This window comes from Triplophysa rosa, linkage group LG12 (genome assembly GCF_024868665.1).
Source record: "Triplophysa rosa linkage group LG12, Trosa_1v2, whole genome shotgun sequence".
NCBI lineage: Eukaryota > Metazoa > Chordata > Actinopteri > Cypriniformes > Nemacheilidae > Triplophysa > Triplophysa rosa.
The window spans coordinates 21,986,902-22,014,756 of record NC_079901.1 but is presented as its reverse complement, the minus strand read 5'-3'; the positions used below and the strand labels follow the sequence as shown (position 1 = coordinate 22,014,756).

General features: G+C 40.5%; 1 protein-coding gene across 12 annotated transcripts in view; it reads right to left on the bottom strand.

The window, feature by feature from the left end:
- frmd4a (FERM domain containing 4A) overlaps positions 1-27,855 on the bottom strand; it is a 123,994-nt gene that overhangs the window by 9,372 nt on the left and 86,767 nt on the right. For 7 of the 12 annotated variants that reach the window (XM_057347356.1, XM_057347357.1, XM_057347355.1 and 4 more), the window contains exons 2-14: positions 19,040-19,105; positions 14,310-14,404; positions 13,136-13,228; positions 11,743-11,827; positions 10,603-10,659; positions 9,940-9,962; positions 8,846-8,929; positions 8,461-8,526; positions 8,277-8,334; positions 7,945-8,031; positions 2,878-2,953; positions 989-1,131; positions 445-586 (exon numbers count right to left, since the gene is read on the bottom strand). In XM_057347356.1, the coding sequence (XP_057203339.1) occupies positions 445-586; positions 989-1,131; positions 2,878-2,953; positions 7,945-8,031; positions 8,277-8,334; positions 8,461-8,526; positions 8,846-8,929; positions 9,940-9,962; positions 10,603-10,659; positions 11,743-11,827; positions 13,136-13,228; positions 14,310-14,404; positions 19,040-19,105 (1,075 nt within the window). Of the gene's footprint in view, positions 1-444; positions 587-988; positions 1,132-2,876; positions 2,954-7,944; positions 8,032-8,276; positions 8,335-8,460; positions 8,527-8,845; positions 8,930-9,939; positions 9,963-10,602; positions 10,660-11,742; positions 11,828-13,135; positions 13,229-14,309; positions 14,405-17,986; positions 18,201-19,039; positions 19,106-26,723; positions 27,095-27,855 lie in introns of those variants that run through there. The other 5 variants (XM_057347353.1, XM_057347351.1, XM_057347349.1 and 2 more) reach the window with 3 other exon arrangements.

Here is a 27,855-nt window from a genome sequence, read left to right as displayed (position 1 = left end):
ACTGTCTCTCGTGTGAGAGATTCTAAGATCCACGGCCCAGATGAAAGAGAAGATCACATAACGGACATCAGAGGAGCTCTGATACAAGCTCATTTAATTCCACGGATGTCTCTCTGTTCATATGATAACTGACACCCCGGCACGCGTCCAAAACCAGGACTATGACAAGCTGTTTCCAATCGCACCCCGCGGAAAATGTACACATACGCACACACTAAAACTGTCAGTGCATGACATCATGAGAACATCAACAGGGATCATAAACATAACAATCACGAAAACAATGAGAGGGAGCGTTTAAAACCAACCACACGCTATGAAGCTTGTCTGTGACGTGGTCATGGCTCACATTGTTCTGGTTTACACACAGAGTATTGAAATGTATGATGATGGGATTCAAAGGCTAAAGAATAATCTCCGTGTATAATGTGTGTGTGTTCTGACCTGAAGACAGCAGGCTTCCACTGCTTCCACTGATAATTTTGCCTTTGCTGCCCATGTTGGCCAGTTTGGAGGTCTTGAGGGTTCCCGTTTCCGTCAGGTCTATGGCTATCTCATTCAGACTGCGTGCTGCGTGGATCTTGCTCTGGGAAAGAGAGAGAGAATGAATGTGCTTGCCAGCTGTGTGGAGTGTGACAGGATTTTCCAAGAGACGAACATTCCGCAACTTTTAAAAGTGTAACAGAATCCTTCAGCAAAATCAGAGACAGATATGTATGTGTGTGTGTGTGAGAGAGAGAGAGTTCAGGCAGCCCAATAATTGCTGAGAGTTGGTAGTCTAGACAGTTAGAGGTAGACCCCAGAAACACACAGGAAGGTCTGTGCAGGAAATACGTCAACAATTCTGTTTCAAAGTACCTTATTCCTGTGGTTGTTTTACGCACAATATTGCCAAAGCATCAATACGCACAATCAAAACAAAGCACATTCGCTCTGGAGGCACAAAAAGTGCAGCAACCTTGTGAAATATACAATAACAAATACACACCTTGCTCTGTTTGCGGTCCAGGTAGAACTGGTGTTGGCTGATAGCCATGGCCCAGATGGATTTGATGAGGGTGGGACAGGCGTACCAGGTGTGCACAGCGATGCCACTGTGACCAAACGTCCTCCGCGTTACCGACGCCCTGCAGTTGGAGCGAACACAAACCGACTTTATATTCACTGAATTTGATGACGGTGTCAGAGCAGACAAAAATGTAGATCTCTTCAATGCTGTCACAACACATTTAAAACTCATTTCAATTTCAAAGCATTACTACGCCACTATAGAGTATGTCTGTGCTTGTCTTTTAAAACCAAATATCAAAACTTTAAAATGGTAAAATAGCTTAAATTCAATCGCCTGTGAACTAGAATTAGCACATAATATGCAGGGCAGACAGCTCTGCAATGTCTTGACTTAAAGTGCTAGTTCACCCAAATATGAAAACTCTGTTATCATTTACTCACCCTCTTGTCATTTCAAACCTGTGTGACCTTCTTTCTTCTGCAGAACACAAAAGAAGATATTCTGAAGAAAGTTGGTAACCGAACAGCATTGGCACCCGTTCACTTCTATTGTATGGACACAAAACCAGTGAATGGGTGCTAGTTAACAACATTCTTCAAAATATCCTCTTATGGGTTCTGTGGAAAAAAGAAAGGCATACAGGTTTGACACGACACGAGGGTGGGTAAATGATGACAGAAGTTTTATTTTGGGGTAAATTTTCACTTTAACATACCACACACACACACACACACACACACACACACACACACACACACACACACACACACACACACACACACACACACACACACACACACACACAGTGCAGGCCACATACAAACACACCATTTACACTGTGATCAAACCCTTGGCATGGGTGCGTGCGTGTGTGTCCTCCCATCTGTCCTGTGATGGGCTTAATACAAACATCCAGACATCTATAAATATCCTCCTTACCTTCCACTGAAACGAAGATAAACAGCAGGCTCTGGTGTTCTGACACTTATCAAAGCTACATTACTCTGTATGCACACGTGTTGCCATCAACAAACCACTCGAAAAACGCAGAAAGTAATAGGAACCAAACTACATCAAAGTCCCTCACGCTGCTCGATAAACAGATTTCATTTCATCCTCTTAAACTGTTTCTCTCTCTCATGTCTCTATTTCCATGATCTCCGGCATTCTCCTCCCTCCCTCCCATGTTTGGTGTCATGGTGCTTGTTTGAAGAGTGTGAATGAGGCGGTTTATCTGTCAGCATCTGAGGCAGCGTGTGCTGCTGATTTTGGCAGCATCTGCTTTACTAGAAACTAACCAGCGCTCGGCACGCACCGATGATGTCATGAAAGCCAGATCAAACCAAAAACACCAAGAGAGACAGGACAAAAACAAATCACCTGAACAGCCGGAGTCGGACAGAAAAACAGTATAAAATCCAAAACATTCATCAACACAGAGAAAGAACAAACCTAAACCCATCTACTGACGCGAAATCATAGAGCAAAGGAGGTTTCTGCATGTTTTTGTTCTATCCTTTTCTTCACAGAACGTAGGGTAGTAAGAGATTAACAGCGAAGACAGACTCAACAACAAACTGGTAACATTTTGTGGCCTCGATCTCAATTTATGTAACACCAGCTTTGTGGAATTCCTCAAATTAAAACAACAACAAAACCAAACCGACAAACAGCTGAGCTCTTTGAAACTCCTGCAATGTTATATAACATCCCAAAAAAACCTGTCCTTCGAATTCTTGCTCAATTTAAATAAAAGTGGTACCCAAAACATGTCATGTCGTTGTGTTAGACACGTTTCGTAAATGCTAAGGCCGTGATCTGTGTGCGTGAAATCAAGCACGTGTAGGCTGTAATATAGATTTACCTTCTGGGGTCATGGACTTCCACTGAGAACTTCTTCTCCCTGAAGTACAAATTCTCCAGCTGTCTCCATTGGAACACCTGTAGGGATGAGAGAACGCTTTTACAACCTTCCCACAACGTCTAGTGCTCCAAACTCGGTTCTGAAAACTCCTGGAACCAGAAGAAAAGTCCAAGCCAGGATCTGTTTTACTATTCCTTTAATTTTCTGTGCACTTTTGAGAATCTCAGCTATACTCCATTTCTGGGAACCACAGCTGACTTTGTGCTTGTGGTGTCTAAGTAAAATCCTTAAGCATACGGGAACAATGAGTTCTCCACTGAATGTGTGTAGAAAGAGACTGTTTGCATCAAGAGTCTCAGAGAGAGAGAGAGAGAGAGAGAGAGAGAGAGATAGAGATAGAGGGGAGGGAGGAGTCGGCCCCCTCGTTCCCTCTGGGACACACACTTCCTGTGTGGGCGGAGTTTATGGAGAGTTCAGTGTGTGACGAGTGTGTTTTTGTGTGTGAGGCGTAGTAACCCCCTCTACATGGAGCGCTACAGCTTTGTTCAACCCCTCCACCTCTTTTTTCCCTCATTCACTCGAGAAATAAGTTCTGGTTCTCATTACACACTAGCACACAAAAACACACCCACGGTTGACTGCGGTACACTCACTGGACCTATGGAGCCATCAGCTGAACACCAAGAAAAACCAAAGGAGAAAGACAGAAAAGGAATGTGAATTGAATACAAAACTGAGAAAAAGAGAAGAATATGACACAGCATAAAGAAATTCATACACTGCCTCCTAGATATACGGTATATATATACAGGAGAAATCTAGAAAGGATGAGAGTGGAGAAGAAAAGGGGGGTTGGATTAAAAAGCCGAAGAATTTTAAGAGCCTGGGAAAACAATGGACAGATGAAGGAAGAGGGAGTGGAAGAAACACACACGCACACAGAAATATTTCCACATATAACTACAAATTGAAAACCAGTTCCCATTCGGAATCAGCTCCGTTTATAAAAACGAATTTCATGATCGGTTCCAGTTGCAATGGCAGTATGAACAAAATTTGCAGAACACAGTAATTCATGACGAACAATAACGTAATAAAGTACACATGCTATTAAAGAAAGTTTCCCACCCCCATATATCACACAGACAGTGCCCGCAAGCAGCACAGAGACGTCGATGTAAAGCGAATGTTTCTTGGTGTTTACGAGATGCTTTGATGGTCCCACTGGACAAAGAACAAACTTGACCCACCACGTGACCTTAACACTTTCAAAACAACTTTCATTATGGAGATACAGATCTCAGGGCAAAGAGAAAGTGAGAGAGTGAGGCTACAATGTTCCATAACAATCTAAACACTTTATACTCTACAGATCGCTGCAGTTATAAGCGCCAATGAGGCATGAGTATTTTGTGCAGAACTGGGCTTCGGCCATTGTTTTGGATCTCCACACATCAACAAGTAAAAGTGTGAGCGTGTTTGATTTTGAGGCGTGCAGTCACGAGAGACTCTTTCGGTTGCTGTAAAAGAGCACAGGGATTTGAAAAGGCCCCAGCGAGACCCTTACGTGCCGAGTCCACGTTAGTTCCGGCACATTTTTCACTGACAGCTGAAGCATGTTTTGGGCCTGGCGTTAGTTTGTGCTCTGATGTCAGATACAGCCGAAGTCGTCGGGTTGATCTCTGGAAACGTTAAATCAAAGTCTGGACTTCAAAGAATTACATGGTGGTGTGGACCAGTCATTGGCCATGTTTGTGTTTGAACACCCCAGCACTGGTCTGATAACACTGATGGCAGGTGATACCAATAAAGTCTGACGTTAAGCAGAATAAGCATGTTGTGAAGCTAACAACCTGACTTTGTTTCAAAATATGTATAAAACTAAAAACTTACTGAGGTTAAATCAACTATTTGCACTTTCATTCTAACTTTGGAGAACATAATTAAAGCATTTTAGTCCTGCTTTATACTGGAAGGAATCTAAAAGCAGTGCTACTTTAGATTGTGGGCACAATAATAACATTCATAGTAAAATTTGTATTGGGAATATGCCTATGATGCCTTTAGGAGGCAGGAAAACTGGCCTCTTATGATAACACAGCGTAAAATTGTTCTGTTTCGCACGACCTTTTTATAGTTCTTGTACAACTCTGTGGTGCAAATTATTGTGGTAAAATTTATTTTCATGTATATTAGACTCAAGTAAATTTTTAACTTATATAATTAATTACGATATATCGGTATATTGCAAATAAACAAAAACTGCACAAATTTTTCACATGTTTTAAAAATTATTTGTCACTGTCAGGAAATTTCTGTAGCACAAGGATGGTGGGACGAAGCTATTATGGGTGACTACGTCTAAAACTTGGTTTGTGAGGACAGTTTTAGTCATAAAAGACAAAAACGATCTAATGTACACTTTTTTAGTACACTCATTTTTAGTAACTGTAATGTTAAAGTGTTGTTTTGATCAGTGTTATGCCAGTGCCTTGTAATTTCTGCTTACAAGTTATAATACCGAAATGTATAAATGTGTGAAAATATTTGTTAGTTTTTTTGTGAGTACCATCCTTGGTAAAAAAAAAAACTGTATGTGATTTTCGCATTCAGCATAATAAACTTCATAAAGAAAGAGTAAAAATTAAAGCTAAACACAACTTGTTTAACAAAAATGTGTTATATTGTCTTACACAACCCCATTCAAGTATATTCTCCTTATAGAGCTGAGCTAAAATCTCTTATTCAAAATGTTCCAATGCTGTGATAGGAGGGAGTCTCTGTGAGTGGCATGGGTGTGTCGTCATAACGACTGCCCTTATTCCTAATATAACACAAATCTCCCACCCTGTAGTCTGCCGGTATATACAACAATACAATCCCCCACCCCAATATACACACACAAAGTACAGGAAGCCTGTGTGTGGCATGCTATTTACTCAGCGAAAGCTATAATGAGTGCCAAAGAGAAAAGACAGCGCAGAGTAAAGGTGAAAGGTCACCAGCTGAAGACAGGACGCAAACAATCACCAGTGACTCATGGGTCACGGTCCCATGATTCACAGTTTTCAGATCACACATGGTCGTGTCAGAAAGTAAACTTTTTACATTTACCGCTCATTAAGGTCTGGCAAGAATCTTTAAATTGGTATGTAAAAGTAGCTGTTATTTCCTAATGAGGTAAACACACACACACACACACACACGCTTATACACAGACAGCCACAACATCCCAGATTTTGAGGAGTGGTCCTAGATTTGTCAGACGCACTAATGTTTCCAGCATGTTGTGTGTTGTCAGGGTGACGGTAATCCTCTAGTTTTCTGTCGCGGGGTTTCGCAGCAAGGCTGTTGGAGGGTCTAAAAGGTACAGTTTGGTACTAAAGCCCAGAAAAAACACACACGCTCCTCACACACAATAACTTGCAAAGAAACCACAAAGATACCGGTCACACCTACTCAGTACGACACACACACACACACACAACCTTATACATGCAACTAAACACATTTTGGCACAGATGCTCTGCGGTCTCTCATTAGGAGAGAGTTTCAATTAGCTTGAAACCTATTATAGAAACATAACCGCTAACTCACCAAGTCTGCAACTTTTAGTATGTGGTATATCTAACCGTGTATTTGCATTAACACACACACTGTCTACAGATGGAGAACAGCCATTAACCATTAGCGCATGTGCTAACCACGAAAAAGTGTGTGATGGAGACAACGTGTAATGAGATCATTAGCATAATGAGCCACCAAAAATGAAGATCAAGATGAAGAACGCTCTGAAATTTTGTCATTATTTACTCATCCTCATATCGATTGCTTTCATTCAAAACCAGCTTTTAAGTTTGAAATTGCAAATGCAAAATGAGAATTATAGAGGACCAGATTGAATTTTCATTTACTCCACACATAAGGGTGATTTTGTTTAGCTTTCATTTGGTGTTTTTGCATATGCTTGTTTTTCTGCTTTCTTTTCACTTCCACTCTGAGCTCCTCTCTGCTTCGTCTTTTTATTTCCAACTCGCTCGTTTTCTGTAATAGATCCTTCTCTGTAAATAGGCCTGAGTTTGGCTTTTTGCTTGGCTGGACGACTTTTGCTTTGAACACTATTTTTAGCTTGCGGTTTGGGAAGGTTTTTCTGTTCCTCGCCACAGGCTGCAGTTTTGCCTCTCCTTGAGAGAGAATTTAAACACTACGAGCTACGAGCATGGAAAATCAAACCCAGCATGACTCACACCTGAAGCAGAATCATTTGTAGCATTGTGTATGTCAGTCACTGGGAGTCACCGGTCTAATGTTACAACAAACGCTGCCCTGAAGTCAGACCGGTAGAGGTCATGACCTCCGAGGTCAAGGCTGAGGCTACCACACCCAAAGGTCAGTGTTAGATGGTCAGACTTCTTATGGCTGACGTCATGAGGTTAAGCGAAGGTGACAAAGTTAGTGTGATAAACACATCATTCCCTGCACATGAGAAACACACAAATACACATAGTCACACTATGTTTCAAAACACAGAGAAAAACTGCTTGTGTCTACTAGATTTTCTGCAAAGGAGAGAGTTTTAAAAGCGAAGTGGGAATTTCTTCCTCCCTCTCTTAAAGGAACAAAGACTTCTTAGGAAACGCTGTCATAAGCTACATTTTTCAAAGGAACTGTGCAAGGGATCCAACTCCCAGGTTTCTAAGATAGTCTAATCCCTATATATGACTTTGTTCCCAGTTCCATGAAAGGTTAAGGGATATTTTCTACATCTTTTCCTGTACCCTCTGCCAGGTGAAAATGTACTTTTTGCCCAGAAAAAAAACAGCACACGGATTCCACAACAAGCTGCAGGATTTGACACATTAGTAGCACAAATGGTGAGGGACGTGTTACATGCCAAAGTTTGATACTTAAGGTCAGGGGTGTGTTCAAATCTCTAACCCCAGGTACGAGAACGTTATAATGAAGCTTGCTTTAAAAAAAGCACAACTTTTAAGTTAAGAGAGAAAAACATGAAAGTCAAACTGTAGGAAGTCCAAAGAGGAAAGAAACGGTTTTTGGAAGGACTTACCTTCCTTGGTTTGACTTTGTCCTGGTAGTCATACTGAAAAATACCCTTATAACTCAAACCCAGCCACCATGGAATACCCTGCTTATCCTGAGAGAGAGGGAGGGAGAGAGAGAGAGAGAGAGAGAGAGAGGGCATTAATGGACACTCACACACATCGATAAGGGAAGAAGTGTCAGTCTATGGTTGATGACAGCATGATTATCTTAAACACATAAAGCCTTGAGCATCATTTAACACTTCAGTCAAGCACTGATATTGCAGGTTGTGAAAAGTGTGTGTGTGTGAATTGATGGCTGTGCTTACAAATTTCCCCTCCGAGCACTGAGACCCACCTTAACAGCGTAATAATGCACTCCATATGTGGGCAATGATTCCACTATGCTCATATAACTATGAGAGAGCAGAAAGAAAAGATCAGTAATGTCATGTTTTATGTTACATTTAAAACGAATTTACAACAGTAGCGAATATGTGGCAGCATTTTAAACAACATTTTGGACTTTCTTGCTGTCTTACTTGACGATAGCCTGGCCTCTGGACTGCCCGCCTAGCTTCTTATAGTGCTCGATGACCCGGTCCTCACTGCAACACGCATACACATGACAGTGTATTTATATTAATAATTCCACACGAACAATAAGGAGAGCTTGCAGATGTACAGAAAGACAGCCAATGAAACGCAACACCATGAAGGAGATGTACAAGGCACCGTGTGTGAATGTGTCTCCATACCAATAACATCAGGGAGACATTTCATTTAGATTGAATAGTATACAAAGTATATTAAGTTACCAAACTTAAGGAAATCTTTCCCGTGGTGATCTTAAGACGCAGAGCAGATGCACATTACCCCCGTCACTATCAGCTGACTGTGACCTGTGTAAATGTGTGTGTGTCTCACCAGTATGCGAGTGAAGGGTGCTCCTTCAGTGCTTGTGTAGGCAGTGCTGGCAGCTTCTTTAGATCAGCCCTAGTAGCATCGTTACTGCAGAGAAACCAACGCAAAAACAGTTCACAAATAGAAGCACCTAACCAGGCAAACAGCCAATCAGAATGAAGGAAAGCCAGAAGGTATAAGACATGTTCAGAATGGAATACTACATCTACTACAGCAGTGGTTCTCAAACTGGGGGCCCCAAGATGGATCCAGGGAGGGGCCACAGATCTTGTGGCATTTTATGAAATACAGACATTTATCGTAGATTTTATGCAATCCAACATCAGAAAAATAAGACCACCAAGCAAAAGAATTGATGTTCCAGCATTGTATAAATGAATATGTTTTTGGTTTTATCCAAATTCTACATTTATTTGGGGGGCCGCAAAGCAATGCACACTACACAAAGGGGGCCTTACAATGAAAAAGTTTGAGAACCACTGTACTACAGCATACTGCCCATAGTGTTTTACATAGTATACAATGATATTAAACCATGTAGTATATTACAGTATTGTCATATGACCTCAATCCAAGGTATGGCATCGAGAAAATCTGCATACCTTATGTAGTGTATACAGTATAGCGAAATGAGAGTAGAATGGTAGTGTGGGATTCTGAACCGAGACAGAGAGATTAAGAGGAAGTGTAAGAGGAAATAGAGATGAAGAAATCTAAAGCATCAGACAGAGTGACAGAGTCGAGCTGGAAGGATGCACATGTAACAGATTTGCAGTTGAGACATTGTGTAGACAGTGTGTTTGTGTAAGTGTGTTTGTGTAAGTATACGTGTGTGACAAAGAAAGCCAGGGGTTAGTGTGTGTGTAATTTAACACTGTTTATCCTCTGCATTCCATTTCCTCCCTTCTGTCTCCGTTCCCAGGGTTCACACCCCCATCTCTCTCTCGGATCATGTGTATGTGCTTATGTGGGAACGAGAGTTTGAAATATGCCACAAATTGGATCTGCTTTCACTCTGCAGTGATAGAGACTTTGATAGCGTGTGTGTGTAAAAGAGGTCACTGGAAGGTGATTCATTCATTCAAACGGTCGCTTACCTTGTGAAGTCTCCTTTAGCTTCCTGTGGGAGAGACAAAACGACATATTTTAGTATCAATAATGAGTGCTGCTGGTAAATGAGAGTGCTTGCAAAGATCGTATCCTCTGATACACGGAGCGATGTCTCAGTGGGGGTCGTGGTCTGTGCCATCTGGACTGAATCCTCTAAAAGGTCAGACATGAATTACATATCTGATTCTAGTACACCTGGATCATACACACAGAGTCACAAAGAGAACCATTTTTCTAAAGTATAAAACACTTCTTCTGAGATTTAAAATAAAGCATCATGTCAGGCTAAAGTACTGTAGTGACATGGATATGGCTCTGTAACCAACACACATACACAGATGTCAGATCAGCCTGATGTACGAACTATATGAAGCTTCAAGCAAACAACAGTGAGCTGTACGGACCATCTGCTACTGACCCAGAGTCCCAGTACAACACGAACTCTAGCCTCACACAAAATGACTAGGAATGCACAATATATCAAATGTATCAAAACATATTTGTGATGATTTTTGATCATGGACTAAAATCCAGCCCTCCTTGTGTAAAGACTCATCTTGACCCATTTTAGAGGAAGAGCATTGAACGATGTACTGAAAATCATCAAAGGTCTAAAAAATAAACTTTTTTGTTATCACTCATAATCTCACCTGTAAGATGTAGGAGGCCAGTTCAAACACTACGTCACTGTCTACCTCTATGAGCTCCTACAGAGAGAGAGAGAGAGAGAGAGAGAGAGAGAGAGAGAGAGAGAGAGAGAGAGAGAGAGAAGATGAGGGTTAGGTTCAGGATCGCATGCTACAGCTGGCACATGACTCAGAGCATCTTCATTAATCTGTCTCTTATCTTGTCTCTTTTAATGACTTAATCTCTTATCAGTGAAGCTGATCTAAATCAGCTCAGTTATTTCCTGAGTAATCAATAGCAGGACAAAGACACACACATATAGGTTTTTGAAAGGGGGCACTGGAGTGTAGGGGGTCTTTATGACTTTAATTACCAAGACAAACTGAGTGTTTCATTGCCTAAAATACACAGAGTTGTCAAGAATTTCAGGAATGTTAAACACACATACCAATTTACTAAGACACAGCCCTTTGGATAATATTGGAAACCCGATTCTTACTGTAACCACAGTGTGAGCATGAGCAATAAGTGACTGACATCCAGGCACAATCCCCCTCTTGCAACTACGTATATAAGGTATTACTTATATAAAAAGAAGTACCATTTTACTAGTTTAATAAATCTATAACGTCCTGTATTATTTCGAAGAATGTGAATGCAGGCTTCTCCAAAGTTAGCAAAGGGGCAGTAGCTAAAAATGCCCTCTGCTGACAAAACAGAGACACTACAAAATTACCCTTACTTCACCTTCAAAGTCAGCCTGAAAGGCAGTTGTTGATGATGAATGTTTTAAGTTTTGACTGATCAATACCTCTGCAAAATTATCAAATCAGAAATAATTCACAATAATTTTTATTTTTTTTGTTAAAGGGTTGTTATTAAAGCATGTAAGATAGCTCATATGACAAATGCAATTCTGTTGTCTGTTTGTAAAGAAAAGGTTACTGAGAAAAAGTTAAAGCCCATCTTCTGGTTTAGGTTAATGGCTCAACATCAACTTTGTTGTTTATAAATACATCTAATTCTGTCACTTGCAATATATGTATAGTACAAGATCTAATGCTTGGACAAACTTAACTACACACCACAAGACATGTTTAGCCTGCACAAAAATAATACTAATTTTATGTAGCTTGTACTGCTTTCATACTGTAGGACTTTACCTTATAGATGCAGGACTTTGCATTGAGGAAGAAGAGCTCTATCGTTGCATTATCTTTAAGGTAGGAGATACTCTCTATGTAGAACCTGAAAAATATATATATATATATTTTAAAACATTGCTACAGTTTAAGATCAGTAAACATTCACCTTTTAAAACATTTAGCTTTGATTGGATGATTATGCATGCATATGCAAAGACCAGGCAGTAGAGGGCACCATACACACTAATTTCCTCGTTTGTTTTCCAACTCTCTTAAAAACACACACATACTGTACATATGACCTTGTACAATCCCTGAAGCATATAATGACGAGACATCATACACGAAGACACGTTTCAAGTCCATGATTGGCCATTAAAGACCACTTTTAGAGAGAGAAGGAACAATACAAGAGTGAAAGTGAGAGACGAAGAGAGATTACAGTGATTAAAACTGTATTGACAGCTGGTTTAATTTGAGGTGCGATTCTTACACGCATCAAAGACTTTGGCTGTCTAATCAATAGTCCAATCATGGGTGGAAAGGAGGATAACACGCACACACAGATAAACAAAAGCTGTATGCATTCAAATTGGACCTTTACTCCAATTTAAACTGGACTGACATGCAATAGCTCATGCAGAGGACATACAACTGTGTGGCGCTATTAAAGTGAAAGGCAGGGGTGTGTACGCCTGTTTCTAAGTGTTTGTGTGTATGCATGACCCAGAAAAGGAAAAGAAAAAAGAAGTGGAAGAGACCGAATGAGAGAAAAGCAATCCAAATGTGTCCCAACAAACGGGTGAAATGCTTGGCAATTTAAATTCTGAGCCTGACAGCGATAAACCAGCATCCACCCACAGCGAGCGTGTTGATGTATGACTGTGTGCTTTAATGTGTGTGCTGATTGTGACTTGTACGCAGTAAAATGCCACGAGGAAGCACACAAATTTGCCCAATTTAACTCTCTTCCATACACACACACAGTCAGATAACTGCACGCAAGCTATAAATATACTGAACTGTTGCTTGTATTAGAAAAAAAAATGTGATCGAATCAACCTTATAGGCTGACTGCTGCTTACTCCCTGCAATTTAAACACATTTTAACCAACACTCCACTGTTGCCATGGCACTGAAATTGATGGGGGTGTTAATGAGGATGAATTCTGATTGGCTGTCGTCACTAGCTGAGAAGGAGCTGTTGTTTACTGACCCCGCTAATTTGAAACAATAAACAAAAACAAACAATCCCCCTGACATGAAATGCGATGATTGAAGTGGGCCACTTAAATGTGTAAGTGTTCTTTTTTTTTCATTTAAATAACATGCATGTTTTCTCTCGTATTCATCACTGAATGATTCCAAACAATGCCAGGTACGCAGACCACCAAATGTTGAGACAACTTACCTAACGCAGAAGTAAAGCACAACGGGTCCGGATTTCTTGGGAAACTCATGTTCCAGAACACGCCGATCAAGCTGCAACCAGCTGAAATGGCCCCTGAAACAGCCCAAAAGAAATGAGTTATGACATCTCCGATAGCAACCGGAAGCATCTTACAATGTCTCATTCTTATTGCCCTCATTACATCATAAAATATCATGAGAATAACGAGCCACAAGGGTGCACCTTGTGTCCAAGACGTCATCATACTTGCATTTTCATGCATAATTTAGTCCGGATGACAAAAACACAAATGCTCACGAGAGTAATGTATTGACATTTTACTGAACACACACATGATATGCTTTGCAGGCCGATAAACAAAAAATCACAAAACATTTTTTATTGTAAAATTCAGTTTTTTGAGTGTTTTTCAGTACCATGTTGGTCAAAGCATAGTTCATGCTGGTCCACGTGATGGACAAGAAATGAACGCTGGTCAACCCGCCATGATGTTTCTTGTGAAGCTTCTAAGCAATGAAATAAATCTTATTTGGACCAGCATGCAGCTAATGTCCTAGCAAGCACCAAAAAGAAGCAACAACACAATGTGTTTTAAATTCTGCGTACATAGGTAAATTATTGCAAATCATTAACTCGCACTGTATGCGAGTGCTTGTCTGTGACATTGAAACACATCTGTTTGTGTATTTGCATGTCCCTGGTGACTGCAAACTGTCATGCTTTTGTTGGGAAGCACGTACAGTGGAGAAATCAAAGGTCACCAGACAGCATTTCAAAATCTTTCAAAACTACAAATAACACATTCCCCCAAGCACACCAGCAGCGAGGAGTGATGCTGCTTGATTGATTGTGTAAGTGTGTGTGTGTATGAGATAAAGAAGTCATGTGAAGATACATCTAACAAATGTCGCACAGCGGTAGGTCACACTGCGTATGACTAAATGAAGAGGTGGCTGCTGAAGACAGTGAAGAGGAAGGAAAATGGAAAGCCAATCATCTCCCTGTGGAATTATCACAGCATGTTCAATCATCCACAGTCCTGCCAGTCAGAAGCTCAACTATTCATGTTGTATTGTGATTACAGACTTTGATCTGACACATTAGCTGTCATCTTTGGAAGCTAAGAGGCAGGCGTGATGTTTCATGGAATATTCCAGTACGCATGCATACGTACGTCTCATCTACGTAAGAGATTCCAAAATATTCCTTCTCCTTCAGATTGAAGTGGGATGCCACCAGGTCTAGAAGATCCTTTGCCATTAACTTGGGCTGCAAGAGAGACAGAAAGACAATGTCAGGTTTAATCACGAAGGAGACTCTTTTTGTCTTAAAATGTGATACTGAAGTTACACACGCAGACAAAATCTCTCAGATACAAGCGCAAGGTCAGGGAGTTGGCGGGCTGTGAGTGTTGGATTCTGATGAGTATTGATGCACTGCAGTGACTCTGCATTTTCATGCAGACTCTGTTTGCAGCGTGTGGCACACCTTGATAACTCGTTCTGATGCATAAATCCCCATCACATGCTCACACACATACACCTTTTGCAAAAATGCTAACATTACTAACAAGTACTAACATTACTCTGAGCTGACATCACTGAAACAGATGTAGAGAACAGAGAGAGACACCAGTTGTCAAGCTGTCTCTGATTCTGCAGGCCAGGGGTTTTCCCTGCGTGTGTATGAGAGCGAGTGTGTGGTAAACCATGGGTGCGTCAGTGGCTTCAGACAGAAATCACTGACATCCTGAGAGATCTCTACCACAACACACAAGAAAGCATAACATACTAACCTTCTTTTCTTTAAAACGGCATACTTAAGTATGCCAATGTATACAATTTCTAAAAAGTCTGAAAAAACAACACAGTCAAATCAATGTAAAACAAGGATTTGGATGCCAGACGTCATGTGACTCAATATGAACAAACACTTTGCGCATCAGCCTGTGTTCAAAACACTTTAATTACTGTTTCGGTTCCATACAGACCATATTGAATTAAAGACAAATGCAAGGACACACACACACACACACACACACACACACACACACAGCAACAACCTTCTTTATGAGAGAGCCAACTCACCCACACACCCTAAAAATAGCACAGCAAAATCTGGAGCAAAAGTACAATTACGGCCACAACCACCGCTTATGGAAAGGGAGAGAGAGAAAGAGCAATAAGCAGCAGGAGTAGCATGTAAAATTACATGATTTTTGTTATTATTACATTTTAAATGATCACATTCTTCTTGTAGATAAAGCTTTGACTCAGATAGCTCTTTACAAAACCTAGTGAGACATCAAGCGTATAATTATTCCTTTATTCCATTCAATAATGTAAAGCATGGATAAAAATAGTGCATCTATTTAAAACAACAGAGTTTCAAATCAGACGCATGGCGTTCCATCTCAGGTAGCATGCCGTCTTAAAAGGTTGCCTATGTAGTCAACAGGTCCTGGAACAGAGCTTGTGTCAAAAGTATCACCATACAAGTTGAAAACCTTAACATCTGTTGAGACTGTATTACTGTCCTTTCCAATTCACTCATATCCCTTCAGACTGACCTCAAAGAACCAATATTAGCAGTTTTTAGCTTACTCCATTCGACCAAATTGTCTTATACGGATTCATTATTAGGTTACTATTGTGCTCCATTTAAATTAATTATTCACATGTGAAATTGCAGGTTTGTTTGCCTCTTGATCTTCAGCTGAAATCTCTCTACCACATCCATCAACTGGCACATTTAATCTCTTCATTCAAAGTAATGTGCTGTGAAATGTGCAGCGTGCTTCCTCAATTAACCAACACGAGGTTGTTAGTGTGTGGTACGACGAGGAAGTAGGTTTAATATGACCGCAATCTTAAATCTGAACCCATCTGTGGCAGTGTGCACTCAAACCATAAACTTTTTTCCAAAAAAAAACCAGAAGCATATTCTCTCCGAACACGTTTCCCTCCGTTTAGCCTGCAGACTTGCTTATGACAGTTACTGATTTCATAATGTGTTTAGAGACTCTGAAACGTGCAGATAAGCAGGATAAAGCAGTATTAATATCCTGTTAGTGCGTTGAGGGCCATCAACATGAGCGCTGTGTGGTTTTAACAGATTTACTGTGGGAAGACTATCATCTCCTCCCTGCCATTACACTCATTCAGGCTGATTCAAATCACAGACATATGTTTCCGTAGAGAGGAGCGCCTGATATCGTGTGTGGCCGTGAGGAAGAATGTCTGGTAAATTGTGATTTAATATCATTAAACCGTGGCTGTCTAAGGAGGATGGAGATTGGGGCAAGAGTGATGACAGAAACACGGCGTAAGGTCTAGTGTTGGGCTAATATTGATTCTCTACGATAGTATCGTCAATCGGAACAACCCTAGTAAGGTTAATAAAAGTTAATAAAAATAATCAGCTAATAAAAAACTGCATGTTTATTCATTTCGGTTAGAATGAGCAACCAATAGTTTCATTTGTTTTCATTTTTATACTACTATTGTGATTAGAGTTATAACTGGCATTCAGTCTTAACAAACTGTCTGCTAAAGTGAGACATCTACTATCCTTGAAAACGTAAACTGTCCGCATGCTCTTGTTAACCTAGTGACTTTACCAGAGCTCCTCATAGACAGGATAAATTACAGCTGTGAAGAATGACTGATCTCCATGAGAGAGCCAGAAGATAACAGCACCTGCTTTGACTCACCAAGGACAAACACACGCTAAATACACATCACTCACAAAATTACAGCCTGCTTAAGGATACAGGTGGACGATAGTAATGAGCAGTTAGACAGCTAAACAACAGAGCAATACATCTTGCAAAAACTATCACCTTATTTTTTCCTGTCCATCCATCTGTTTTTAATTCTGCATCTGTATTCCTCTAGCATTTTGTACTCCACTAGCATGAAATATTAATATTGTTGGCTTTTGTATGCAAATTACTTGTGATGTTTCTCTTTGTTTGAAATTTTCACATTTGTCAAATTTTACCCAACGTAAACATGGGAAAAACTCGTCTACTGCATTCAGTACGGATTTCACACCAACACATGCAGAGCCCAAGAACGTCCACAAAAAAAGACTCTGGAAAGACATCATCAAAGTTCGGTCTAACTACACATAGAATCATTCACTATGATAAAACTCGTTGCAAATCGTAGGACCATCTATGGTATCGTTTAGATTGGCACACTGCCTCTAATGAGGCGAGGAAAAAGAGAGGAGGAAGAGGAGGCAGTTAAATGAGACTTCAGAGAGATTCAGCACAGTCAAAAAAAGAACCATGAGTAAAGCTAAAGCCAGTGACTTCAATGCACGTGTGTGTGCATGAGAAGTTTCACATCTTAAAGAGGCAATTATTACAATTTCACAAGTTCAACTATCGTCTGTGACTTAATCAAATTTACCCCCAACACTTTGAAACTTCTCTTTATAATTGAAGTTTTTTATAAAGGAAGATGCAAGTCTGGTTCTAGACTGCATTTGGGCCTGATAGGTGTATAAACAATTCTTCCCACAAAAAAAGGAAGAGGCGTCCTCAAGGAACATGAAAAAAAATGAAACCCTGGAATAAAACCAGAATTCTCAATGGCCCGATTAACCTACACAGCCTGCTGCAGAACATCCGCCCACATGGAGAGAGAGAGGAAGAGAGAGAAGAAAAGTCAGACAGCAGACTGAACAGGTTAGCCAGCGCTAAAAGAACGGAAATCTGAAGTGCTCACGACTACAGCAGGACAAATGTATCAAATTCATGCAGTGTGCATTTCTGCAACAACTCAATACATCAGGGGAGAGACAATGATGAAAAGACAAACCAAGAGAAAAGACATGACATACTGCCTTGTCCTAGATATCTCTTCTCCTGGCGATCTGTTTCCTCTTCCTTTACCTCTTCTTTCTATACTTCTCTGTTTATCAGCCCAAACTGTAATCAATTCTTCCATCACACAGAGGAGAAACTGTGAAAAGGAGGGCCTGAAGAGGCGGAGGAATTACATTTCCCCACTTATGATGGCGTTTAAACTGGATTGGAGTCTAGAGGAATCAGGTCAGCTCACCACACCTGACAGCCGTGCACTGAATCACTCAGAACAGAACTAAACAGAACAAAACAAAAGAATATTATAACATAACTTCGTCCCTTATGAGTCAGCGTATAAGACCCAAAGGCAGTGTTTATCTCTTCATTAGAAATTTCCAGAGAAATTGCAAAGAAATAACTCATTGAGGAAACAGAGCTGTTAGGACATGGTTCTGTTTATATTAAGGTCTGATGGGGCATGGGAGACAGATGGTGTTGTTATGGAAACGGAACTAATACTAGGAGAAGATGTTTGTGTTTTGATAGGAGAATTTATAGGGTGTTTGGGCAGGATAGGCTGCTGTGTGCATAAAGGGGTATTTTGACTGGCTAGGTGACTTGATGATGATGTGATTAGGGTTGTTATGGGAACATAAACATGCCAGATTGACTAGTAGCGGCACTGATGTTTAAACGACACTTAAGAGACAGACATAAGCTCAAACATATGACAGAGTTCAGGCCAGGGCAGCTGAATCTCAGAGTTTGTCTGTTCATGAAATTGGAGAAGGGCATAAAAAGTGTTATATTACACACACAGCAAACATTCATACATACCCAAAGACAAATAAAGAGTCTCCTATTTTCAAAAGACATAAATGAAGTCTCAACGGAGCAGTGAGGATATCCCTTCTCAGACAAACAAGAGGAAATCTGGGCCACTTTTACAAAAACACACACCAAAACTTTACACCTGCATACTTCAATACCCAGACAATAGAATCAGTTATTCCACCAATAAACAGAAAAAATTCCAAAAAATTTTTTGGAATTGCCTGCATTTTATACAATGTTGCATGTCGTCTTACCTGTACCAGAAGCTCCAGTTTCCTGTCATCCAGGAGATGAACCTGACATCTCCGCCCTTCTGTCATCTGTTGGAGAGATGGGAGAGAGAGAATGAGGGATTAACTACGGCATATTCACAGTAGGATGAATCAACTGTAAATACTAGGTCATGGGGACATGACAAGAATAGTAACTCTTATTACACACACGCAGTGCGATTCCAACTCAAGCAGCAGAATCCAATTTCTTTCACTTTTAAAGTGAATTATCTCACACTTCAGTGCTGATGCAGAGCAACCTGGTTTTTGCAAATATCTTTACATTTAGACTTAACAATGCTTAAATATCACCTTTTCTGCTATGGAATTGGTTAAAACATGTTTTCATTAGGGTTGGGCTGATAGACGATGCCATCGTCCATCCCCGATGGATGACAGATATGACGATGTTGAGCCGGCATGGTCATTCCAACAAATGTTACACTTTCGTCACGTGACTCTCGCTGCTCTGTGCAAATTGCTTTAAACAAATATGAACAAGGCTAAGCGGCATATAAGCTCACACTGAACAGATCAGACTGGCCTAATTTTATAACTGTGGAGCTCGCGCAGACCCACCTAACTTTATAACTGTATAAATGAGAAGCGTGTCTGCACACCTCGCGTTGTATAAAGAAGACGCGACTCACTTTATAACCTTTTTTATTGAATATACAAGTAACGTCACAATAACAATTCAATCAAGCTTCTCTTTATAAATGTAAAGCTTGCACTGTATAAATATTAGGGATGGGTATCGTTAAGATTTTATCAATATAATGTACTTATCAATACGGTTATCGATACTACGCTCTATAATTTGATGCAAAAACACATGATGTGAAAAGATGTTAAAAATTTTAAGTTTCTTTATTACAACTGAGCTTTAGAACTGCAGTTTACAAATGCTTCTGAGCAAACAGAAAATGCCACATAACAAAACGTGTGTGTGTTCCTTAGCATACCACTTACGGCACTTAGCATATGCATAGGAGCACATCATAATGTAATTCAACATATTTACTTTACATCACTATGGTTATTTGGCTGGTAGACCGTATTTCTTTTTTCCTTTCTGGTTTTAGGTCTACATAAATTTAAGTACTATTTTCTAAGCAAGTAATTTTTTTTAATTAAATGTACTATTTTTTATCATTTTACTGGCACATTTACTTCAATTTACTAAAGTAAATATACTCCGTGGCCGAATTATTAAAAACAATGTAATAACTTGTTGTCAAAGAAAGGACTTTTATTTTGACGGGTTGCCGCAAAGGGGTGTTTGACGGAAGCTTTCTCGTTGTGAAATGCGGACGCTGAAAGCTCCACAAGCGCAACCATGCCACTCTTTCACTCATAAACACGCAAAACAAGCAGATTATAAATACATCGCCGAAATCATATGGCCCATACGTCGAGCAAACTTCCTCTAATTCGCCATTTAACACCCGAATACACAGAGATAAAACAACGCAAGTATCGATAACAGTATCGTTTGTCATGAAGCTTATCGATACTCTGGTATCGACCCAATTATGTACCAGTCCAAAAAAGTACCGGTTCTCGGTACCCATCCCTAATAAAGATGCGTCTCTGCACAGCTCGTGCCCTAGACGGGCCTGACTTTATAACGGGACAGGGCGATGTCATCATCGTCCATAATGATGTTTCACTGTAGACGTCGACCGATGCCATCACCCAACCCTAGCTTTCATGTACAGTATACAAGTTGCATAGGATAAAAAGCGTCTGCTTAATAAATAATTGGAAATGCAACAAACAACTGAATAAAACTGCAAACCAGCAGACAGACGCACATATATCATAGCCAAAATCACAGGCAACTAACTACACAAATTCATAACATGTCATTCACAATATCTACATGCTAAAATTCAGCTCAAAGCTTACAGCTGGTGTTTTCTGTTTTAATATAACTCCCTTCAACCATCACTTATTGGTAAAAATGAATCATGTCCTGTTATTTCGCTTACCTAACCGAACTGTACAACAACCCAACACGCTTACAACATTGCTTGCTATCAGCCATAGTGAAGAATATATTTTTTAAAGGGGCCGTTCCCCGTGATGCCAATTTTCAAACTTTAGTTAGTGTGTAATGTTGCTGTTAGAGCATAAACAATATCTGCAAAATGATAAAGCTCAAAGTTCAATGTCAAGCGAGATATTGTCTTTAACAAAATTCGCTTTTCAAGGACTACAGAGAACAGCTGGAATCGGACTAAAGCCCTTTACTTCCCGGGTACATGATGTCACTATTCAGAGTTTTTGAAAAACCTCCGCCCAAAGGAATACGCCAAAAAAGGGGCGAAGCCTTCCTTAGAGAAAAGCACTGAGAGGGGGACCGACCAATCACAACAGCCTGAGAAGCGGAAACTCACTGATATGGTGTGGGTGGGACATCTTCAGACACACGCTCCAAGCGGGGAACCAATCACGACAGACCTGGTCAGCTTTACCAATCAGAGCGTTTCGGAAGGAGGGACTTTATATAAACCAGAAAAAATCCATCCGTTTTGTGAGAAGAGGGACAGCGGTGAACAATAGACTTGAAATACGTGAAATATAAAGAAACATGAACATCCACTGTTAAACACCCAAAAAACATAATCAAAACTTCAAAAACAGCAAAAGAATGGCCCCTTTAAGCCAGAGAGGACTGCTCATTCTTGATATGAAATTGAGCCTGCAGGAAAAACAAACATATTAAATACACAGTTTCCACAGGGAGTGTGAATCCAGAAGTCTTTCACTGGACTCAGCTGGATGTCCACAATCCAGACCCACTCCACCTCTGAAATATGTTTTAATCGTCATTTGATCATATCTCGCTCCTATTACTTTCACCACTCTCACACAAATTTATGTGTTTACCTAAAATCGTTGTTGTTGTTGTGCCGAGCCGTTATAGTAAACATGCCTTTAAGAGCAGGTGAACGACACACATTTGTGAGGAACCAAGTCTGACTAACAGCCATGTCAACTTGAGTTATACGACCTTTGGGCTCGGCTGGTTTGACAGCTCAAGTACAAAGAACCCAAATGTAACATGATACTCCCTTTGTACTCTTTCCCTAACTTCTTGAGAGCTTCTCAATTTATGTTTGTTTTTATGATTTAGACAGGGAAAATGCTTGGAAGGAATCTAGGGGCCATTGAATGTGATACTAACAGCAGCGGTAGTCCACGTCCATCAGCACGTAAAGACTTTCCATCCTCTTCCTGTTTACATATCCTGTGTGGATACAAGAGTCAGAGACACGGCATTGCACTGACTCACTCCATCTTGTTCTCTTTTACGCCATATCGCTTTCGTATTCTATCTCCCACTCCCTCTATCCCTATATGTAGGGCAAGTTCAAAAGGAAAAAGACGTTTCTTTGCTTTTCAATGTGGTGTTATATGTAAGGATGTGAGCTCTCAATGGCTGCCATCAGGAAGGACCGTCCCTGAGGAACACAAACAATGAGGCTGATAAAAGCAGCATGGCTCACATTTCCTCCACGCACACTGGAGGAGGATAGTCACAGGACTAAAAACACATCCCTTTCTTCCTCATCTCCTTCTCCTTGTTCCTCAGCACAGCAGAGGACTGCACAACCTCAGGCATCAGCAGTAAACACACAGCAATGTGACAGACCACGAGATTGATTGTACTTCTCTAAACAGACTGGTGTGAGTTTTTTTGTTGATCTGTGAAGATGTGTTCTTCACAGGATGCAGTTAGATTGCAGTTTCTCTTGGCCATGCAAACCTCACTTTCTCCTCAATTCTCAAAACAACTTCCCACTGTAGCACACAAACTTAGCCTTCTATGTTCATATCCTGTCAACAAAATAACTCGCCCTCAGGCAACATCCGTATTTTTGTCCTCCACCACATTTCCATATTATAAAGAAAACCTAAATCAATATGAACTGACTCACCTGAAGCATGTCCAGTCTTCACTGATGAGTTGTCTTATGTCTAATTCCTAACATGGAGCTGCACATGACCCAATTAAAGCCAGCTCATCTAACTTTCATGATATTCAAAATTAAAATGGCAGCATAATTGATCCAAACCACAGAACAGGACCATTAAAACCATATACAGTACATGCTTATATAAAAGTCAGAATGTGTTATGTGGACCAGAAAGGGATGTCAAACCCTGAGACATCCAGAAAGTTTACTGCATCAGATATTGGGCTGACTTTTCAATCTCAAAGGTTAAATTTTACTACTGACCTTGCATTTTTTTTATCACCATATTAACCCCCTGAGATCCTAAATTGAACTATCAAAGCAGGTAGATATTTAGTAGGGCTGTGCCAAAATATCGATACATGTAACTATCGCAATATTTTTTTTAGTGATACCTCTACTATCTATATATTTTTTTAAATCATGTCATATACATACGGCCAAAAGTAAGTGGAAGCAAGCATGGGGAAAAATATAAGAACGCTTCGAGCTTATAAGAGCTGATGTGTGGGTGTGCTTTGGTTTTAAAAATAAGTCATGGAGTAATGAGTTATATAAAATAAATGCTGTTTGTATGCTTGGCAAGTCATGACCCACCAAGTCACTTGTCTACTGCAGTGCATTAGACAAAAAGTTTATTACAAAAAGTAACATTGACATTTATTGTGCTTTCACGGATGTGACACCAGCGCATTTACAGCACGGATGAACCAGAGGTTTTATACTGCCCATGTTCATTGTTTTAACTGTAATGCACCACAACTGCCAAGTGACTTGCGTGACCCACCTTATTCCTCTGTGCTACCCACTTGAGGGGCGCAATCCACAGTTTGGGAACACTCTGATCTAAAGGTCCATGCATCGCACATCATGGCCACTCTGCAGATGTAAGGGATGTTTTTACACTTCTCCTTACAGAAAACCCCCAGGTGGTGCACAGCATGTTGTATTTCTAGTAGGGATGCACGATAAATTATCGGCCATATCGGTATCGATAATAAAATTTAGGCCGATACATTATAGGCGATAAATCATAAATAATTTCCTCTGGTTAAACTTCTTCAGCTGCACGATGCTCACAGTTAAATTACTGTACAGTACTGTCTTTCTGTCGTGATCATTCACTTACTGCTGCTATCAGCAAAACATTGTTGATGTAGGTACAGTATGTAGATACAGTATTAATGAATGTGTAAATTATAGGAACAAAAGCATATTGTTTGAATCAGACTGCTGTCTGAATGCTTTCTGTCTTGAGACCTGTTAGACATGTGGCTATTAAGAACATTTTTCTATAAATCTATAATTTGCTTATTATATAAAAAATATACCAGAAAAGTTTGAAGGTTAAAGAATCGTTGAAAAGTGTAAAGTAGGCTTGGTACATGATTTTCAGGGGAAAAAGGAGAACTAACGGTTACCTTGTTTTCTGCAGTGAATGTTTTCATATAAAAGCAGTTGTCCACTTTTTGCCTGTTGTTGCAGTCTTAGGAAATTTTATATTAATATCTAGATACTGTATATCGGCAAATATATCGGTTATCGACTTACAATGTTAAAGAATCATCGGTTATCGGTATCGGCCAAAATTTACATATCGGTGCATCCCTAATTTCTAGCTCTACTTTTTACATTTTCTATTTAAAGTATTGCAATATATCGTAAATGTGTATCTGTTGAAATATATAGCGGGAGGCACTTGCCAATACACAGCCCTAATATTTAGATATGCTAAAAATATGACCCAATGAAGTTTAGTAAGAATCTTGAGGGTTAACTGCTGTCGATGCATGTCCCTACATCTTCAACTCATAGTAAAGCTTACAGTGGCACCTCTGATCCCCTGGATATGAGCTCATCTCATTGAGGTGGAACTATTCTGAACCACAATGTCAGAATCGAACAATCCGGTGCTGAGTGCAGTATGTTAGCAGCAGTAGGGTGTTTGTATACTGTGTCTGGTGTGGGGTTACAAAATCCCTCGCCTGTAATCACCGAATGGTGAGTCACTTCTTCCTCTACTGAGGTCCTACACTAACACTTCCCTGTCAACCTGTGATGTCATTAAAATCACATACCACACACATTCCAGAGCTACTGACAATATAGCTATGTAATAATGTAAAGTTGTTTTTCTTAGACAATATAACTGTGCACTTAATCCGCTGCACAACTTGGTACCATTGCATGATTTTCGGCGGCAACAGACTACAGAGTAGCATAAGCTGATCCAATGATAAACCAACTCTCTAATGCAGATTTAAGACTGACCCTGATGGCCTGTTTAGGGTTTAATAGCGGTTTAAGCATGATAAATCCTAAGTTGCATGTCAGCTTGATATACACCCCCACTGAGCGGTGATACATAAAACATGACTAAAAACAGACATAAGTGCTTTCAAAATAGGGAACTTTCGAATCTCAAAGATATCAAACAAACACAAATGGTAGAAGTTGTCACACAGAAACCCCACATAAACAGAAAGGGGGTATTTAGCCATTATTCGCACCAATGCACGATTCCAGCAAAGTGACAGCATGTCAAACTGACCATTCACGCACCTGGACACCACAAAGAATCCACATGGCAGAAAAATCAATTTTCATCACAAATTCAAGCACAAATGGAGCCTCGTGGTGCAGACTGACAAATGATAAAAGTCCAGGCGACTGCAGGTCTGGTTTTCATGCCTGACTTGTGTGTGCTCTGTGCTGCAGTAGACCAGCCTGCTGACACCGCTGCCGACATCAGGTGAGCTCAGCAGCACACAAAAAACGCATCAGTCACCCTAGACCTGCTGGCACAAGAGTGTAGCTGCCTTTAGACACATCCCGGTCTGCGAAAAGAAAACTAGTCCTCTCCCTATCCAGACAGCATCACTGGATATTATAGGGCACATGGACTAGAAATGACATGCACAAATTCTTTAGTTCCTTTGGAGCTGTCACATGACAATGAAAGCCTTTCCAATAAGTGAAAAGCATCATGATGTCCATGATGTTGCTTTAGGTAGTCAGCTAACCAGGTTGAGGCACAGCCCAAATCTACACAGTCATTTCTATGTAGCTGTGACAGGACATTGCCACCAAATCTAATAGACAGACCAGACACAGCAGCATTGTTCAAGGATTTTTAAGGATATGACCCTGATGATCATATGAATGCAATCCTTTTAGGTTCCTCTCACTTCCCATGGTAAATCTGATGGTAATTCAGCTGTCAGCACATGTTAATAGTCTTAGATATATAGATGAATCTGACTGGACATCAATTGTGACCAAGCAAATGAGCATAGTATGTGTAGTATGCAAACTTTGTCCCTGCCCTTTAAACGCAGCCTTTATTTAAAAACACCATAAGGATGATGAAAAGGAGACCAACATTTGGAGGAAAATATGTGATATTTCTCAAAGGATATGCCTGTGTTTCTGAGGTAAACGGCTAGCCGGCTAGCTCAATTCCATGCACAGTTTACACTCCGAAGAACCTCCTAAAATCTCATTTTACGGTAATACCTTCCCTGTATGCTAAAATAATCAGCGTAAATTTAAACCCGTCTGACTGTATAACAATGTGGTAATATTAACAAAACAGAATGAATCGCATATGTAAGTTACAGCATCCATCGTCTCTCTCAGACAGACTGAAGCGGGAAGCGCGCGACCGGCGCAAGATTTACCTTGCTGAAAATCTCCTACGACCCCAAAGACATTGAATTCCTCACGGAAATGTGAAATACGTATTCTGGGATAATAAAAGTAATCCAAATGCGTTAAATCCGAATAAAGAAAGGGTTCTCGCGTCGGCCTAAATCGTCGTCGCAGTCAGCATCATCCATCCCGTTGTTGTGATTCCCGGTAAACTGCACAGGCGGACCACGGGGGCTCTCGGTCAGCGCGGCGCGGGCGGAGCGAGCGAGTTGACAGCGACGGTACCAGTACATCCCATCTCTCTCTGCTCTCAACGCGCCGTTTCACTGAGACCGCTGTGAAACAACACTTCTCACACACACGATCTGCCCGTCCACAGCAAAGCCCGACCCCTCCTCCTGCTGCCGCTTCTCTTCCTCCGCCTCTCCCCCGTGACATCGGTGCGGCTGTGATCACGCAAAGCACGACACACACACATAAACACCGCTCGCCATCATCATCACGTCCTTATACAACGGATGCAGAAGTCATTGTTTTGCATAGAAATACAGAGAGCATATTTTACTAACAATGTACCACAGTACCATTGCACTCATATGGTTTTGGGATACACTATAGAAAAAGTATTCTGTATTCTTTTTGAATGCCGGGAAGCACGTGTAAAAGCATAGTACGTGCATATGACAATTCTTCAGCACCGTACAATATATAACACAACCATATCACCATCCATTTACACTATTCATCTGTCTGAGCTGTCACTCAAAGCAACTTAAAGTGCATTCAATTTCATTAGAAACAAAACCCACAACCTTTACTCCGCTAACCCAATGCTCTACCAACTGAGCTAGAGTATAATATTTTTCATATTTGGGGAACACAAGTAAAATAAAGAGAAAACAAGATTTAACAAGAAGGTGGATAATCTACAAGAATCCTGGAGTTGTGAAAGCGCACCCACACGCAGCAACGGCTGACAGAGCCACATCTGGATTTTTAGAAAACTAACAGAAACATTTGGGAATGGGTTGCACTCTCTGCCTGACTTCTTCCGCCCCTCCGTTTCTAATTCAGACTTCCTTTCCCGTTTGCTTTGGCCAGGGTGAACGGAGTGAAAAAAACCCCAGAGAGTAACGTTTAAAAGATGCTTTAAAACTGTAC